Genomic DNA, 17,678 nt, shown 5'->3' with positions numbered 1-17,678 from the left:
TAACGAAAAAAGGCACAACTGCTGTATAAAGTACGCATAGTTGTGCCTTTTTTCGTTCTGAGGGCAGAAAACATGACAAGGGGCGTAATCGTTTCACTCGAAATCCAGTCTGACTTTTAAAGTACAATGTTAAATCCTATACTTACGAAACACATTCTCTAGGTTTTAAATTATGAAGGATGTTTGACAAAAAATTACGACTATGTTAACAAATTCAAGTTTTAAACCTTTCTGTGACGCCGCAAACATTATTCCTTTTAAAATTTCCTCCTTAGAAGAACAATCGCATATCTCACTACTTAAGTTTTAGTGTAAGGGACCTCCTCCTCATCCTTCCTCATCAACCTTTTGGTTATACGGGGAGCGTAATACCCGCAAGCCTGCAGAGGGACCTCATCAGTCAGGCCCTGCCCTGTTGATACAGACTCACCTCCCGTTGTGCATTGCACAAACAAGCGGATGCCACCACTAAGCTGTTGACTCAAAAGGAAGAAGAGCAGTAGCATTTGTATCCATTAATACAGACCTGGCCTTAATAGGCTTAGGGCGTCTTGTATGATCATGGTGCGAGGGCAAATATTGCTGCGTCTCGAGGCCTTCCGAGTCGGAGTCTGTAACCCGCTCGCACTTGATATCGACATCCACGCTCTGTGTCACCAGCGGAGGCTCTTCGCACACTTGCTGAGCGATCTGACAACAAGGTCATCATATCCTTGTAAACACTCACGCATTTATTAATTAGAAATTACCATGTATTAAGGTTAAGGTAAGTTGATACTTAGTAATTATAAAAGAAACCGATCTCAAAAGATCGTAGAATTACATCTATTTGCCAAGTTTTATTGGAATCGGTTACCGGAAAGTGCGCGAAACAGAATTCAACCCCTAGTTTGCCACTCTTAGAGGTGGAATATTTTCTTCAAATTTAAATGGGACCAATATTGAGGTACCCTCTTTCCAACAAAAAAAGAATCATTAAATCGGTTTACAAATTAGCCGGAGTTATCGCGTAACATACATACAAAAAATACACATCTATTCAGCAACTTATGATAAAAAAATGTCGTCGAGGTCATTGACTTTCAAATAAATGGACGACGGGTCTAATACAAAAACCACGAAAAAAATATCCCAAGTCAACCTATTCGAAATTTAAATTGTAATGTCATCGCAGTATCGCGCTGTCAGTAGAACAAATGAAGACTAAAGCGGAGTGTCGCGCTCTGTATACGATTTTAGCGCCTTACAAGTGCGGACACTTTTTAGCGCGGACCCGACGTCCATATAATTGTAAGTCAATGGTCGAGGTACAATGTTTTGACGTCATCTATAGAAAATGGTGTAGTTTACTATTCGATTCTGTGAATTTTTTACGCACCGTCATCTGTTCGTCGTCGCTCATCGGAGGCGAGGTGCCACGGCCATACGCCGCTACGCTGACCGGTAGGTCGGCCACGCTCACCGGCACGCCGCCGTTAGACACCTCAGATGGCGTTCGAGGACTCTGCATAATATATAATAGTTACAGTTTAACCAATCCGCTTCACCTGAGTGGACTTTGAGCTATTTTAGTGGTCAACCCCCCAGGTGCTCTCTCTGTCTACTATCTGTAATAATTTGCACGTGTTGCATCCGCTTAAACTGCCTCCGTGGCCGAACGGTTACCATGACTGTCACGCAAAGGTCCTTCGTTTGATTCCCAGGCCGTGAGCAATATGTGTATGGCTTACATCTATTTCTCTCGTGAGTTTGGGTGTAATTTGTGGTTGTCTATGTGCGTTTCCAAGGCATCCGCGACACAGGGTTTCCCTAGTGGGGACTATGAGTGTGTGCGTTATTATTATATTAATATTATGTCAAATTAGTTCCTCGGTGTCGGTACAAAAAATATTTGGTTCCTTGAGAATATTACTATTATTTTACAAAGTCAACTCAGATCAAAATTTAAACTCACTATCAATCGATTTAGAACATAAATTACTTTAGCTACTTTCGGCGCTGTTAAAATCGACAAATCAGGTTCTGCAAGGAAATAAATAATTCAGAATAAAGACTTTAGTTTGATAAGATACAAGTTGCACACACAGATACAAAAAAAGGTAATAATGGTAGATGCAGAACGCTCACATTAAAAGGAGTGCAAATACTCGTTTATGTTGCAATACAGCGAACCTGTAGTACAGAGGGCATGGCAAGTTTCAGAGATAGAGGAGCTATTGTAAGGGTTGCCATAGAAAATAAATATTTTTCAGACTACTATGTAAACTACAATACAATTTACGAAATAAATATACTGGTTTATTTTGTAAAATACTAATAACCTCGCAGAACTATATTGTTACATCATAATCAACAACTTTTGTTCCATGACTTTACTGAACGCTGAACGCCTTGACTGTCAATGCATGAACCATTGTAACATCGTACATCTATTGAGTAAATCTAAAATAGTATTCTAATTGTAATTTCATTTTCTTTTATTTATATTGTTATTTATTTTAATTTTGATTTTCATTTTGTGATAATTTTATTTTTTAGTTTAATTGTATTAAATCTTTGTATCGTTTTGTATTTGTCCATGTTGGCCGAAATAAATGATTTATTGTTATTACTTACAAATCCAAACAAATTTACCAAAAATTAACTTAATATTTTTTTCCGTTTTGACATTTTCTAGATTTGTATTTGATGATAAGTAAGTTGTTTAGCAACACCTCCCATGTGCTGCTGTTCATAAAAATAATGTTGGTGGCGGGTCCTTTATTTTGGTATCGCACAGAGTTATCACCGTTTAGAGCGATCTATTTAAATATTTTTATTTTCGTACCAAAGTAAAATATCGTCATTTATTATTAAATCATAAAAAAAGTTGTTGCTTATGATGCCAGTAATGTCTTTGCGAGGTTGTTAGTATTTTACAAGTAACCCTATATAATCTCCCTTTATTCGGAGTGTCGTTACGATTTACTAATTAATGACCTCCGTGGTCGAGCGCCTTGCATACCGGTTTTCATGTCGCCATCTCTGAGGTACCTACCGGATTCAAACCCCGGCCGGGTCAATGCAGAAATTAACTTTTTTATATTGTCTCGGGTCTGGGTTTTTGCTGTGATGCAACGGTACCGCATCGAGTATATAATCAGAAATAGAGACGAAATGTCTTTTAATTTGTTTGAAAACTATTATGCCAGTAATTATTTATATCATGTATTTTGTAATTAGATGTTTCGCGATTTTTCCCACATGTCCGGTAGGAACACCCCCAATAGTTAGAGATGTTGTCTTCATTATACTAAAAACAGAATATTTTTGGAATATACGGAGACGTACCTACACACTGGTCAGTTGTTGGCGCTGTACTATTTCAGCTTTCTAATTTGTGATTTCAGCGCATACGAGATGTGATGTTTAAAAGTGTTATTAGTGCCATTTGACTGATGAGTTGCCAAGGATGGATGGCCCTATGTCTCTATTTCTGGTTATATACTCGATGTACAGTTGTTTCCGATTTCCATAACACAAGTGCTATAATTAACTACTTTAGGATCAGAGCAACGTATGTGATGTTGTCTAATATTTATTTATTCATTTATTGCAGTGTAAGTAGTTAATTTCTGGGAGCAGACGCTAGGTATTGTAACATATTTTGTAGAATTGATGCTTAATATCGTGCTTATTTACCTGAGGCATAGAGCCACTAGGGTCGCGGCTGCTGGATGACTTCCTGCGATCTTTATTGCACCACTTCCATTCGGGGTGTGCCTTGAAATGCGCTTCTTTCACCTGTTTACAACAATGAATGTTATATAGTGAAGTGATGGAATTCAAAACGATGCGAAGAGATACATAGATCTTATTCTATTACTACTTATGCACATAACATAACTTTAAATACAAAAAAAATCGGTACATTATACATTGTAGATCATTGATAATAATGCAACGGAAATGTCATAACGAAAACAGAAACGGACGCAGATGTCAAAAATAAATCTTAACGGTAACGGAAGCGGATGCGCAAGCGAAAGTGTGAAAACCTATAAAAATCTCAACAAAATAGTTCCAAACAGTGTACGTGGTTTGGTGTCATAATTGCGCTCAACACAACACAAAACTGCTAAAAACAAAACGCGCGCGTGCTTCATCGGTTGCGACGTTGTAAATTTTCGATTAAAGTTTCTTTGTAAAACTTACGGAAACAAATGTAAAAAAGCGTGCGGAACTTCCGAAGTTGCGAAAGAAGAAACAAAGGTCAGTTGCATCACTAATCATTGACTATGTAGCACGTAAGACAATTTACCAACGAGAACATAAGGAATTGCAGTTACCTCACTCGCCAGCTCATTGTATTTCTGCTTCTGTTCAGGCTTTAGCGAGTACCACCACTCGCCGAGGATCTTGCTCACGGTGCGGTTGTCTTGGTTGGGGTGCATCTGGTGCACGACTTGCCGATGCCGCTTCGAGAATATCATGAACGCGTTCATCGGACGACGGATGCGACGCTCCTTCTGTTATGAAATACTTTTATTAGCGCTTACTTACTTACTTACTTACTTACTTTACTTGTTATTATAAAACGTTTAGATGATGAAGGATACCGCTCATTTTGTTAATTATGATAGTGTTCAAACTCCTAAGACCCAGTAAACTACAATGGGGAAAGCGCTAAATGCAGTACTTTAACCTAGAACACAGCAATGCCTCCTCCTCTCTGCCTCAGTGGAAGAACGGTTACCATGCCGGACTGCCACGCAGAGGTCCCAGGTTCGATTCCCGGGCCGGGAGAAGTATTTGTATGGCCTACATTTATTTCTCGCGTGAGTTTGGGTGTGATTTGTAGGTGTCTATGTGTGTGTCCATGACACCCGCGACACAGGGTTTCCGTAGTGCGGGGCTATGTTGAGTGTGTGCGTTATTATTATATATATGTTATTATTATATAAACTACACAACAAATGCAAACGATGTAGCAACATGTCGTCTACACAGTGCAAAGGGTTTGCCCGCTTAGTAAAAAAGAAAAAGAGAAAACTATATCACGTCGGGGTCACCAGTTTACCATGGCGCAGGTGAAAGGTGTTGGTAGTCACCACTTCGCCATGGCAGTTTAGTGGAGAATGATAGACGAGTCGTGGGTTGGTAAATGACTGTATATTAATGTATGAACTGATTATAACTGTTGATATATTTACTTGAGCTACTTATTTATACTAATTTGGTACGTGTGTCTTATGCTGATTCACAAGGCATGATTGTAACTTTTGCTTGCACTAAGACGTGCCTGAATGTCGGAAGAGGGTTAGACATTCTGGCACGTCTGTGGCTGCTACAGGATACAAAACATTTGTTACCTTTTCCGCAGATCCGGGATTCTGAAGCGAAGAAAGGCTCTGCGAACGACGCTTGCTTGACTCCTCGCTGCCTCCCGCGGCGGACTCTTCACACTCAAACACTTCGTCATCTTCGTCCGCGCACATTGTCACCACAGTGTCCCCTAAAAATTGCCATATATGTGTTAATAGTAAAAATGGCAAAATTTGTTTGCTTCCTGCTCGTACATACAAAAACAGGTAACACCGTTAGTCACAACAATGTCAAGGTTGTACAGGACCAAAGGCACGTCAAACCAAAATCTCAAGACGTCAATTCAACTCTTATGCCGCATGTAATACGAGCGGTCTAAAGTTCAAAGTGTCCAGTTCGAAGCTACTGATTGTGATATTTATGTAATACCGGGTTATTTATGTAAAATACTAAAATCATATAAAATAATAATTTAACCAGAACTAAACTGTTTATTGTTGTACTATCGGACATTTGCATCTGTATTTGATAGTAAGGTACTACGTTCAAACGTGCAAGCATCCTCTCTGATGACCCCCATCCTCGCTCCTGCGTTTTACATCGGACTGGTTTTTTCGCTAGCGCTTTCTATGTTACCGCGCAGAGTAGTCACCGTTTAAACCGATCTAGTGAACTATTTTTATTTTTGTACGAAACTAAAAATCTTATGAATTATTCAGTCATGGAAAAAAATTGTTGTTTATGATGTTAGTAATATACTCCAGCGAGATTGCTAGTATTTTACACGTAACTCTATATGGTCTGCTTAAAGGTAAAACCACATAAGTGACTTTCCACAAATTCACAAAAAATCTCCAAATTATGTATCTGTTGTAAGAAAATCCCCATCTTTCTAATAAAATAAATTCAAATAAAACCAAATAAAACCACTTATTGAGTTTTTAGCTTTTTAGTCATTGTGTTTCACCTGCAGAAAGATAGTGATTTTCTTATCGGTGTTATGTAGAAAGGGCGAAAGCACCGTTTCGAAAAATTTTTCAGGGGAACTAGTTTTAGTTTTTCACGACTGTTTTAAAATATCTACGTCCTGTTTTAAATTCAACTTTAAAATTTAATTAAAACCAAAATTTAATTTTAAAACAGCACGTTAATATTTTATTACAGTCGTTAAAACCTAAAACATGCTCCCCTGAATTTATTTTATAAATGGCGCTTTCGCTTTTTCTACAAAACACCGACGATATGAATTCAACACGTCCTCTCACTGAACATAGTTTTGGCAGTCTAAAATAATGTTACCAATATATGAAACCCTTTGAATGTAATGTGCCAGACAACCACACCAATTGCCTGGTCTCAAACTAGGGAATCCCCTGTACTATAAATTAAGCCAGAATAACGAAATTCACTTTATAGCGCTACTCTATACTACTAAACAAGATTTCTTGCCGAGAATCGAACCAGAGACGTTCTCATCTAACATCCACAGTGCTAACCGATCACAGAGGACGTTAATCAAAATAATTGATATTAAAATGTAAATATTAAATTTACTATAAGTGTATCATTTTTCTATACAGATAAATAATTTCATTTCTTTCGCATGCTTTAACATTTAGACATGTAGGTACTATTCCGTAAGTACTTTTCCATTATTAGTTTTTTACAAAACCCTTAGGATATGGAAAAAAAATAAAAACCAAATAATGCAGTGACGAAAACGCTTGCCGCAAAATGCCATAATGAGAACGAAAAATATGATCGAGATGTTATTTTACATACTAAACAGTAATGCCAGCAGACAACTATTGTGCTTTTTAAATACGTACTATGTTGAATAAAAACTATAATAAGAGGGTCAAGGGCATGAACGCATTGTTACACCAACCAGATGGCACACTTTTTAAACGATTTCTCTTTTTGTTTACGTTATGTTAAATTTCGATTTCCTTAATTTTATGTTATTTTTAACAAAGAGGGCTTTCTAACTGAATTTCTAGCTTTATTGATAAATTAATAAGTAACTTTTTTTAAATGATACGAAGAGACGGGACGAATAAGGCTCAACTCACACTGGCACAGAGTCGAAGCGTCGCGACGCGTCACGTTTTTCGCCTATAGCATATACATCTCTATTTTCCCATTATTAAGGTACAATTTCGTGTTTTGCAAATATGGAATCGAGCGTCGACACTTGGTAGCATTCGAGCGGCCTCGCCGCGCGTCACTTGGGCGCCGTGAGACGTCAGACGCCGACCAAACTGTGATCCCGGCGCACTAATGCGAGCGTCGTCGCGCGTCGCCAGGCAGTGTAGTTGAAAAACAGGACGCGACGCATCGCTTCGACTCTGCGCCAGTGTGAGTTGAGCCTAAGTCGTGCGCTTGGTCGAAACTTTAAATAGCAAAGATATGAGGAACACAGCCACTGTGACCGTCTCCCTGAGTTGACAAGTCCCATGTGCCTGTAATTTTACTTGGTATGTTAAAAAACCAACCGAAACAGAATATGCTTACGCATCGAATAGATAGCAGAAATAGAGACGAAATGTCATTTCATTTGTTTCAAAACTATTCTGCCAAATCATTACGGTGACAATTGCGCGCTCCGATTGGCCAGCCCGAACTCGAAACAATTGACGGGTGTCGTCAAATTTCAAATCGCCCAGTTTAACTTGAGCTTTACTATAATGGACGAAAATTGAAAAATTACATATTTAACATTTAATTACCGATGAAATGTGATTCCGTTTGTTTTATAATTAGATGTTTAGCTGTTTTTCCCACAACGCCGAATGGAACAGCCCCTCATTGTTAGAGATATTACCTTTATTACAATAAATACAGAATATTTTTGGAATATACGGAGACGTGCACACAGGTCAGTTGTTGGCGCTGTACTATTTCAGCTTTCTAATTTGTGGTTTCAGCGCAAACGAGATATTTACGTTGATATTTAAAAGTGATATAAGGCCCCTCTTGCCTGATGAGTTGCCAGAGGCGGATGGCCCTTATTTCGTCTCTATTTCTGGTTATATACTTGATGTGCTTACAATACTGCTTGCCGGCAGAAATAGGTACGGCTATTTCCCTGGATGAACTCTTTCACAAAAATTTCTACTGCTACTCAATTGCCAATCATTATTGATGTGAACATTTAATTAACTAACCACTGCCTTCAGATTTGATTTCCTCGTTTTTGATATGTGGCGTGTGCGGGGTGTGCGGCGTCTGCGGCGTGTGAGGCGTGCGCGGAGTGCGCGGGGTGCGCGGGGATGGCGGTGCGGCGGGCGTAGCTGGCGGCGGCGATGTGGCCGTCAGCAGCGGCACCAGTGACTGCCAAGGAAACACTCCACCCGGTACTCCCCCGGTCGACACTGCGATGGAAAGTAATAACAACAATTAGTTCAAAACTCTGTTCAATGCAACATCAATAAATTTATACGCCCCGCTGCTGCGTGGTGCGTAGAGTTTAGGCCATAGTCCCCACACTGGCTCAATGCGGATTGGGGACCAAGGTTGTTGTGTGTAATTTCGCACATAAATTCCGAGAAACTCAGAGATGCGAACTGAATTCGAACCCACTTGAGAGCTTCAACCACGGCTTCACCACCCCGCTGTGTCGAAGAATATAAAATATAAACAGTGAAGAAACGCCTTTTTAACGTTTTCTCAAGTTACAACTTAAGATTTAAATGTAATTTTGTGGTTCTTGCGATATATAAAGAGATTTTGAATTGCAAACCATTGCAATTGTCTAATAGCATTGCATAAAAACGGCAGGTTGAGTGGACAATATCTTATTATTTAAAACATTTTATTGTGCTGACACATGACCCTATTATATAAAAAAGTACACCATATAAAATGAATTATTAGATTTGTATTTATTTCGCATTTCCCGTTTCATTATCGCTACTTATGGGATTCTTACCACGACATGTTTTTAACGTATAACAGCAGTTTATGTTTTTTAACTCACATACACTCATAGCCCCGCACTCGGGAAACCCTGTATTGCGGGTGCCATGGGCACACAAATAGACAACAACAAATTACACCCAAACAAACAAGAAAAATAAATATAGGCCATACAAATATTTCTCCCGGCCCCGAAATCGAACCTGTGTGTGGCAGTCCAGCATGATAACCATTCGGCCATAGAAGCATGAGTCATGTTATGTGTTCTAATAATCATATATATTTCTGGATCCTAAAATAACTGTTAATATGTTTATATAGTATAATTATTATTATTTTAGGAACTGGAAATGCAAACTTAACACACTATATCATTTCATATAATATTTATATTTTAATTATCATATAAATTTGGTTTTTTGGTTACATTATAGACATTTATGGAAAAACTACTAGTTTTCCAAATCTATAAATGTGTCTTACAAATGAAGGAACAATCAGGTAGTCATAAATATGAAGCATACATGTCGTACGTATGTCTTCGGAGTCATTTGAGTTTTACGTATTTTATTATTGAGGAACTCTTTAATTCGGTAAAGTGTCACATTTTTGAACAAGTACGAAACAAACGATAATAAAAAATATATAATACTAAGTACTTCTTATAGAACGTCATATCTTAACGGTTAAAAGATAGATTTTAGATAGCAGGAGCGAACAGATATTATGTCAAATCGTACAAATCCAAAGTAATATTATAAATGCGAAAATAACAGGCAGGTACGTTCTCCGTCCGCTAAATCGCTACAGCAATATTGATGAATTTTGGGATAGATTGTGACAAAAGTAGCCTATTTCCTTCTCCAAGGTCCCGGAGAAGGAAATAGGCTACTTTTTGTCACAAAAATAAATCTTAAAGGGAGTGAAATAGGGAATGAAAGTTGGTAAGGGTGTAGGGTGACTAAGTAGTAGCCTATGCAGCCTCCATACATCTTACTTAGTAAGTTTAGTTGTTCAAAAGTTGAAAGTCCAGTTTTATAGGTATTTATTCAGGTTTAACAATAATATTATGATCTTTAAAATGTAAACGGTGTAAATATAACTAGTAAAAGGTTCAAAAAGATAAGAAGATATGTGTTGGCTACCGCGATCGGGCAGGCAATGACGATGGAACGAAACAAAATCAGAATGCAGGGCAAAACGGAACAATTCAAAATTTGAATTTAAATACTAGTGTGAGAATAAAATAAGGAATTTAAATAAACAGGTGGGCTGACGATCTGAAGAGGTCACACTGTCACAAGGGGAACTAATAAAACTATGAACAAAATCAGAATGCAGGGCAAAACGGAACAATTCAAAATTTGAATTTAAATACTAGTGTGAGAATAAAATAAGGAATTTAAATAAACAGGTGGGCTGACGATCCAAAGAGGTCACACTGTCACAAGGGGAACTAATAAAACTATGAAAATTAGTATAGTACAGTCGAAGTACTTATTCTACGCAGACGAAGTCGCGGGCACCAGCTAGTATTAGAATAAGTGAACAATGCAATCATCAGATTCCGTAAAATTCGAATAGCTCCAAAGTTAGGTAGGAAATGAAACTATTTTTCCGGATTTAAATCGCGTATATTTGTTTTTTTCAAACAAACCGACGTTTCGGGCCCTTTACAGATCCCATGGTCACGGTTGACTGAGGTGGTTCACAAAATTAATTGTGAAACCACATTTTTTTAACAAAATCCACAGAAACAAAAGAGTTCTATTTTTCACCATTATATTTCTGTACAAAAAAGTTAACATTGTGTAACTTTTTAAAAGTCTAAATATACACTTATTGTCTTTGGTTCAGAAGGTTTTTCCGGATCCGTTTTTAATTTTTTTGTTAATTGTGCCCGCTTGTTTTTAAAAGGTTGTGCAAATGAGTATGATGAGTTTTAAATTTTTATTGAATTGATATTCAATTATTTTTTGTGAAATTACTCTACTAGTTTGTTATAATTATTAATACAAATGTATAGTGTAATTAATACAAATATATGAAACATTTATCACCCAGTTAGTAGTACCTTTACAGCTACCAAATCTTTCATAGATTTCTCATACATGGCGCTACGATTAAAAAGTCGTTGAAAAACCAAATACAAAGACACGACGCAAGCACATAGAAAAATTCGTGAGGTCCGCTGGTTCGTTCCGTGGCTTAGTTGGTATAGCGTCTGGCACGGTAAGCTAGAAGACGTCGCGTCGGCGTCGGTTCGAATCCGGCCGGATCGAAGGAATTTTTTCTGAGTGTTCGATCTTTGTATTAATAATTATAACATATGCTAGAAGTTGTTTATATAATATGTAGATGAATATGTAACACTGTTTTTTTTTTCCAAGTAAGTGCTAGCTGCAAGAAGAGATTTTTAGTAAGTGGAAGTCTGCTCTCACTACGTGCTAGCTCACGTACGGAGAAATTTTAAGGATAAAGTTTGTTTAGTATACATATTTATGTAGCAATATAATTTTATGCTTCTTACATTTATTTTACATTTTCATACATAACTAGGCAAATGTATAAACATTTTAAAACAAAGATTTCATTGTAAAGATATTTTTGGCTTCAATTATTCCACAAGTTTTGCCACATGCCCGCTCGCGTTTTATAACGAAGCGCCTAAACTTAAAATTAATAAGTAACAATGGAAATTTGAAGATTCCCTTTCTGTCTCACAAATTTTATTAATAAAATGAATAGTGATGCCTACCAATGATTGCGGTGTGCGAAGATGGCGGCGGCAACACGGGCAACAGCTGGCTAGGGTGCACGATGACGGCGCTGCTGTTCACGTTGTTCATCTGAAACCAGTTAAATTAATTCAAACACCAGTCACAATATTCCCATAAAAAGAGAACAGCAGGGCTAAAATGGCCGCCTTGGCAGAATCATATGATTGATAGACATATTATGAATTCTCAAACAAAATAAAAAACGCTTGTCTTCTATTTGACAGTGTTCTATGGAAGGTCTCCATAGAAAACATGTATGGTCAATTAACCATATTATGATTCTGCCAATGCGGCCTTTTTAGCCCTGCAGAGCTAACGAGATTTATGTTGAAAAGGACAGAAGTAAAGAAACAAGCCGATTGTTTGTGATATTGATTTACACTTCGTATTACGATTCATAGCTTTGAAAAATGTACATATACGTACGTGTTCACCATTATCGACAATCCGGTGTTCAAGCTCGGACTCGTTATTATTCACGTGATGCGGAATCTGGTGTGATTTCTGTTCAATCTGAAATAAAAATTAAAGGTTAGCCCAAATACTTAGCACAGAAATGAAGTGTTGTGGAGCAATTTACATGTATTGACAACAGCAATTATATACATAATTGTCATTTAAAATTTAAAAGCTGAATGTATCGTAGTTGCTTAAGGTGAATAAAAAACATTATGCTTGGAAAGTTTACCTGAACAATATCACTAGGTTCATTCTTGATCAACACAAATTTCTTCTCAATTGTATTCTGCGGAATGACATAAAATCTCTTGATTCCGGGGTCCTTGGCGTCAGCATCAACCACAGAGAGGAGGCGCGCCTGCAGTGGTGCCGGCTTTACAATACGCTTGTTCTGCTCCATAATGTGAGCTACAGAAATTTCGTTATTCCGTTGCTCAATAATGTGATGAATGTTACTTTCCCGTTGAGGTATAGAGTGGTCCTCTTCTTCGTACTCCGAACCGCGTCGGAAATTCTCGTGGTTATTCATAGGCGGGGACATTTCGGCGTCTCGGCGAAATGAATCATGAATACCGTTTCTTAAGTGCGACGGTTGCGGGCTGCGGTACAACTGGTCCAAGTCTATTCCGTTGGAGACTGGAATGCTGCGGTGAACGACGAGGTTGTGGGGGATGTCGTCTATTTTAGTCGCGCGAATGGCGTTGGCGGCGGATGACTGGCTGTTTGTGATAGTCAAGGACACGCTGGGAGGCAGAGAAAGGCCGCTCGGGATGGTTGTGGGAGCGCTAAGAATAGAGCTTGTTTGAATCGAGCTCTGGATGTTCAGAGCCGACGATGGTATACTACCGATCACGTGGCTTTGTGCGCTCATGCCGTTCGATTGCAGCGTCATCGGACCATCCACCTAAAAAGTCAAAACAGGATTTTTTTTAAATTTAATTAAATAAAAAAGAAAGATAAACATAATCGGTAACATTATTCTGTCATGAAAACTCAGCAACGATTTTAAATTTACAAAATATGAATTTGGTCTGGAGATATATGGATTGGTACAGATTTTATTTAAGAAATAATTGAAATACTTCAGTAAGGCTAGCACGATAAGGCGCGACTTGCGCGAGACCGACATGAAACGCGAGATCTTTATACGAGGATAGCAGTATCTCGCACAGTGCTAGCCCTATAGGTACTTGTATTAAATTCAAAGGATGGAAGGTTTAAAAAGTTTGTTTTTACCTGATAGTGATAAGAGGGCGCCGGCGAGACCCGGATGACGCTAGTGGCGACTCCGCTGACGGGCGAGCTCTCACGCGCGGGTCGTACCAACTCGGGTCTAAACAAACAATTCAGTAGTAAAGAACTTGCCACCTTTATATACTGCTTAAGACAGACTACAAAGAAAAGATTAAATTTCTCACATGAGCTTATGGTCATCGTCGAACTTCGTCCATTAAAAATGTGTATTTGGAAAATTAAAAAGAAAATACTTGAGAATGCTCCAAATCATTTTCATATTTTTCAAAAAAGGAGGAACTTCTCAATTCGACTCTATGTATTTTTTTTGCATGTATGTTGCGCAACAACTTTTCTGAACCCATTTTCATAATTCTTTTTTTGTTGGAAAGAGGGTACCTCAGCGTTGATCCCATTTAAATTTGAAGAAAATATTCCGCCTCTAAGGGTGGCAAACTCTCCTAGTTTGCCACACTTCTTTGAATCCGGTTTCGCGCACTTTCACCACTTCCACGAACTTTTGATTCGGTTTTTTAGTACTCTGTATCTCTGTATGAGATTATCAACATAACACATAACACGTACATAGTGTAATAATAGAGGTATATTTTTTTATTTTTTGTCGTTATTATTAGTTGTCTTATGTTTAATGTTAAGTCAAGTTGTTAATTGAATCATGGGAACAAGGGCGTTCGGCACCCAAAGCCCGTTTGCAAAGGTGGCGCTACGCCCTTGTGGCATGGATTATAAATGTGCGTTTGAATTTCGGACCTGTTATCACCTGCGGTTTGTAAAAAATTAGTTTTAACGTAAAAAATGTCTGAAACGAGCGACTTCATCCTCAACATAGATCATCTAGGAGGCCAGTGAAACCTGCTAAAGATGGTAATGTCGATTCACTTTAATCCAGCTTCAATGTAATGAATGATCAAAAATAAGTTTAAATGTATTCAATGTAAGTTTCAAATAAGACTGATTCACTATTTATTTCCTTAAAAACCAATAATAAAACGAACGCCCCATTAATTTACCGGTTTGATGCAACAAGGGCGAATAACACAAGGAAAAAAATTACAATTGTTTCTAATTGTTTTAAAATAATAATAACACTTTAATCTTTTAGCTAACTCATAGAACAAATAAATAATAAAGTATATAAGAGTCATACTATAAATATTGAAAAAATATAAGACAGTAAAGCTTTATTTTAATTTTTTTTCCAATCTCACTTTTACGTGACGCCCTTGTTACACCCAATGCTTCAATTGCATTGTCTATTTTCTAATTACAAGAGATATTTGCATGTAACTATTTGATGCAAATAGTTTTAAGTTGCTTCTAGCATATATTCCTAACATTGTAATAATGTATTAAAATGTTCATAGATCATGTGTATTATCAAACGTGTCGATCTATAAACTAGGAAGTTCTCTATACCATGAGTACCAGAGCAACGGAATTCACTTCTAACCAGAACACCCAGACCAGAACTAATTTAGAAAAGTTAATTTCCCAAATTGATTCGAAATTTCATTGCGACCGGGATCGGGAGCGCCCACTGTGAAGAACGTTTGGCCACCCAGCTCGTTAAAAATAACTCTCGACGATGCAGAAAAATATTTCTATATAGACTATTGGAAGAAAGGAAATCGGTGTATCACTTGCTAGTAACGTAGTAAAACTACAATTTCCTGAACTAGTTCAAAATAAAATTCTTATCTCATAGAAGAGGAAATAGTTTCCGTCGCTTCCTCTTGGTACAATTTGCGCTACGACAAAACATTTTCTAAAAATAGACTAGTTTCCAGACCGGTATTCTCTATCTCACATAACTTTTCATTGTAAAAATGTTCTAATTATATCCCAGTAGTTAAGCTGTGTAGCACTCCTCTTAATAGGGTCACTAAATTGAAGTACTTAAGGCATTGGTGGGTCACCGAGTCTTTGGAAGATAATACTGATATTGAGAGCGTAGGGCGTTGGCAATGCGTTGCAAAACGTTGACCCGTAGGTTTGCAAGGTGTACTAACAACGTAAAATTATCACTATGTAAAGCTTACTGCCAGACCTTTTACACTTGACCTATAGGCATAGGTCAACTACACACAGATAGCTCTAAGCTCTCTAAGAGTCGTGTACAATATATTCAGGATGCTGTTTCATGGTTTGTATCGTTTCAGGATTTGCCGCCATCATGAGAAAGAGAGCGGCTTCATTGATGCACAGAGTGCTTTACATTATTGCTGGCGGGGTCCATTTGTAAAATTGATATTTAATTTTAGACTATTGAGTTTTAAATGAGTTTTAGCGTTAATACAGCAAAAAATTCCACTATATATGCACAGTAGATGGAGTGAGTAAATAATAATCGTAGCTCTTCTACCACACAGTTTCTATCAGCTTTCATCTGTTGAGTTTATTTAGTAAATTAGTATTTGTTAAAAAAGTCTTGCGAAATATCGGGTAATATACCTGATGAGATGATGACGGTGCGTGTGCGGCTGCGGCGAGCAGATGGGCACAAAGACGTTGTTCCGTAGGCCCGGCGTATCCGCGCCCACCGGCGATGCGCCCGGGCTGCCCGAGCGCGAACTGCCCAGAGATACTGCGAGACAATATTTATTTTTATAAATTTTTGGTTGAGATGCACTCATTCATGGAGTACTTTCACCAGAAACGCATTAGTCAATGGTAAGTAAACATTAGACAATCATTTTGAAAAATTCATATCGTAAGTTTCCCTATTGTGTTTGCATCACCCTGTGATAGCTACAGATTGGTTAAAACACAACAGGTAAACCTTCCCTTGCATCGCTGTAGTCCTTGAACGACATGACGATGAAGTTTGACAGCAGCTGGTTTTTTTTTTTATAATATCAAGTGACTGGACGAACAAGTCGTGCGTCTGATGGTAAGCTACATGCCTGTCCATAACAGTTGCAGTCCCACTCAGCTCTTTAAATCGCAAAGATCTGAGGCGCACTGCCACTGCGCCCGTCACCCTGAGACATAAGTTGACAACTTCCACGTGCCTGTAATTTCTTTTTTTTCATTACTGCTTGGCGGCAGAAATCGGTAATAATAGGTAGAAATATGTTCTTTCTAAGAAGCTCTACTGCTACTAAAAACTAAACCTACTTTTAGGAAATGAAACTATTTTTCCGGATTTTACTCGCGTATATTTCAAAATCCGGAAAAATAGTTTTATTTCTTATGTGTAACAATCGCGAAAACCTAAGAACTTGATAAACCTACTTTGCTGAAATTATTTTGAATTTTAGGAATCAGTAAAGAAAACGCATTTTGCCGTGAGCTGCCATAGAATGGACTGTCAAGACTAATGAAAAAGTCTGAGTGTCGACCAGTGTTGTAACTTGAAAAAAAAAACCAATGTGTTTTTTCCCATTTTTAAATAAAAAACATGAAAAAAAACACAGCGTCCTGGTCTTTTTTCTAAATTAGTTTTTTTTTTAGAAAAAGTAAAATGAATGAACTGAAATAAAATAAGACACTAACTTTTCAACAATATATATATGTCAAAATATACATAACATGTTTATAAAAATCAATTACCATGATAATTATAAGAAAAATATAATCTTACCATGGTGTTACCAACACTTGTAATGTCATCAAAATCTTTCTGAGTCTTCATTAATCCTTCATTGAAATCCTACCGAATAATTTTATATACCGAATATTTTTGTGCATGTTACGCGATTACCCCGACATTTGTGAACCAATTTCGATGATCATTTTTTGTTGAAAAGGGGAGTTGAAAAAAAATACCCCACCTCCAAGGCTGGCAAATTAGGGGATGAAATAGGTCCACCGATTTTAATAAAACTTGGCACACAGATGTAATAAACACGGCGAAAGCGGATACGCAGATTTTTGTAATTATATTTATAATTATTCCGGGATTTCAAATAGAGTGTATATCATTATACTAAATGCGGCTGGAACTTTAAATTGCAAGTGCTC

General features: G+C 37.6%; 1 protein-coding gene across 6 annotated transcripts in view; it reads right to left on the bottom strand.

The window, feature by feature from the left end:
* The window catches only part of LOC113239322 (protein capicua homolog), an 83,244-nt gene that overhangs the window by 8,554 nt on the left and 57,012 nt on the right, over positions 1-17,678 (bottom strand). For all 6 annotated transcript variants that reach the window (XM_026476252.1, XM_026476256.1, XM_026476254.1 and 3 more), the window contains exons 9-19: positions 16,167-16,299; positions 13,698-13,794; positions 12,691-13,365; positions 12,429-12,515; positions 11,981-12,071; positions 8,472-8,678; positions 5,352-5,494; positions 4,329-4,508; positions 3,682-3,783; positions 1,379-1,504; positions 527-690 (exon numbers count right to left, since the gene is read on the bottom strand). In XM_026476252.1, the coding sequence (XP_026332037.1) occupies positions 527-690; positions 1,379-1,504; positions 3,682-3,783; positions 4,329-4,508; positions 5,352-5,494; positions 8,472-8,678; positions 11,981-12,071; positions 12,429-12,515; positions 12,691-13,365; positions 13,698-13,794; positions 16,167-16,299 (2,005 nt within the window). The remainder of the gene's footprint in view (positions 1-526; positions 691-1,378; positions 1,505-3,681; positions 3,784-4,328; positions 4,509-5,351; positions 5,495-8,471; positions 8,679-11,980; positions 12,072-12,428; positions 12,516-12,690; positions 13,366-13,697; positions 13,795-16,166; positions 16,300-17,678) is intronic.

Source organism: Hyposmocoma kahamanoa, unplaced genomic scaffold, assembly GCF_003589595.1.
Source record: "Hyposmocoma kahamanoa isolate Upper Pololo Valley unplaced genomic scaffold, ASM358959v1 99879, whole genome shotgun sequence".
NCBI classification, from domain to species: Eukaryota; Metazoa; Arthropoda; class Insecta; order Lepidoptera; family Cosmopterigidae; genus Hyposmocoma; species Hyposmocoma kahamanoa.
Note: the sequence above shows the minus strand (reverse complement) of the source record. Positions and strands in the feature narration are given on the sequence as shown.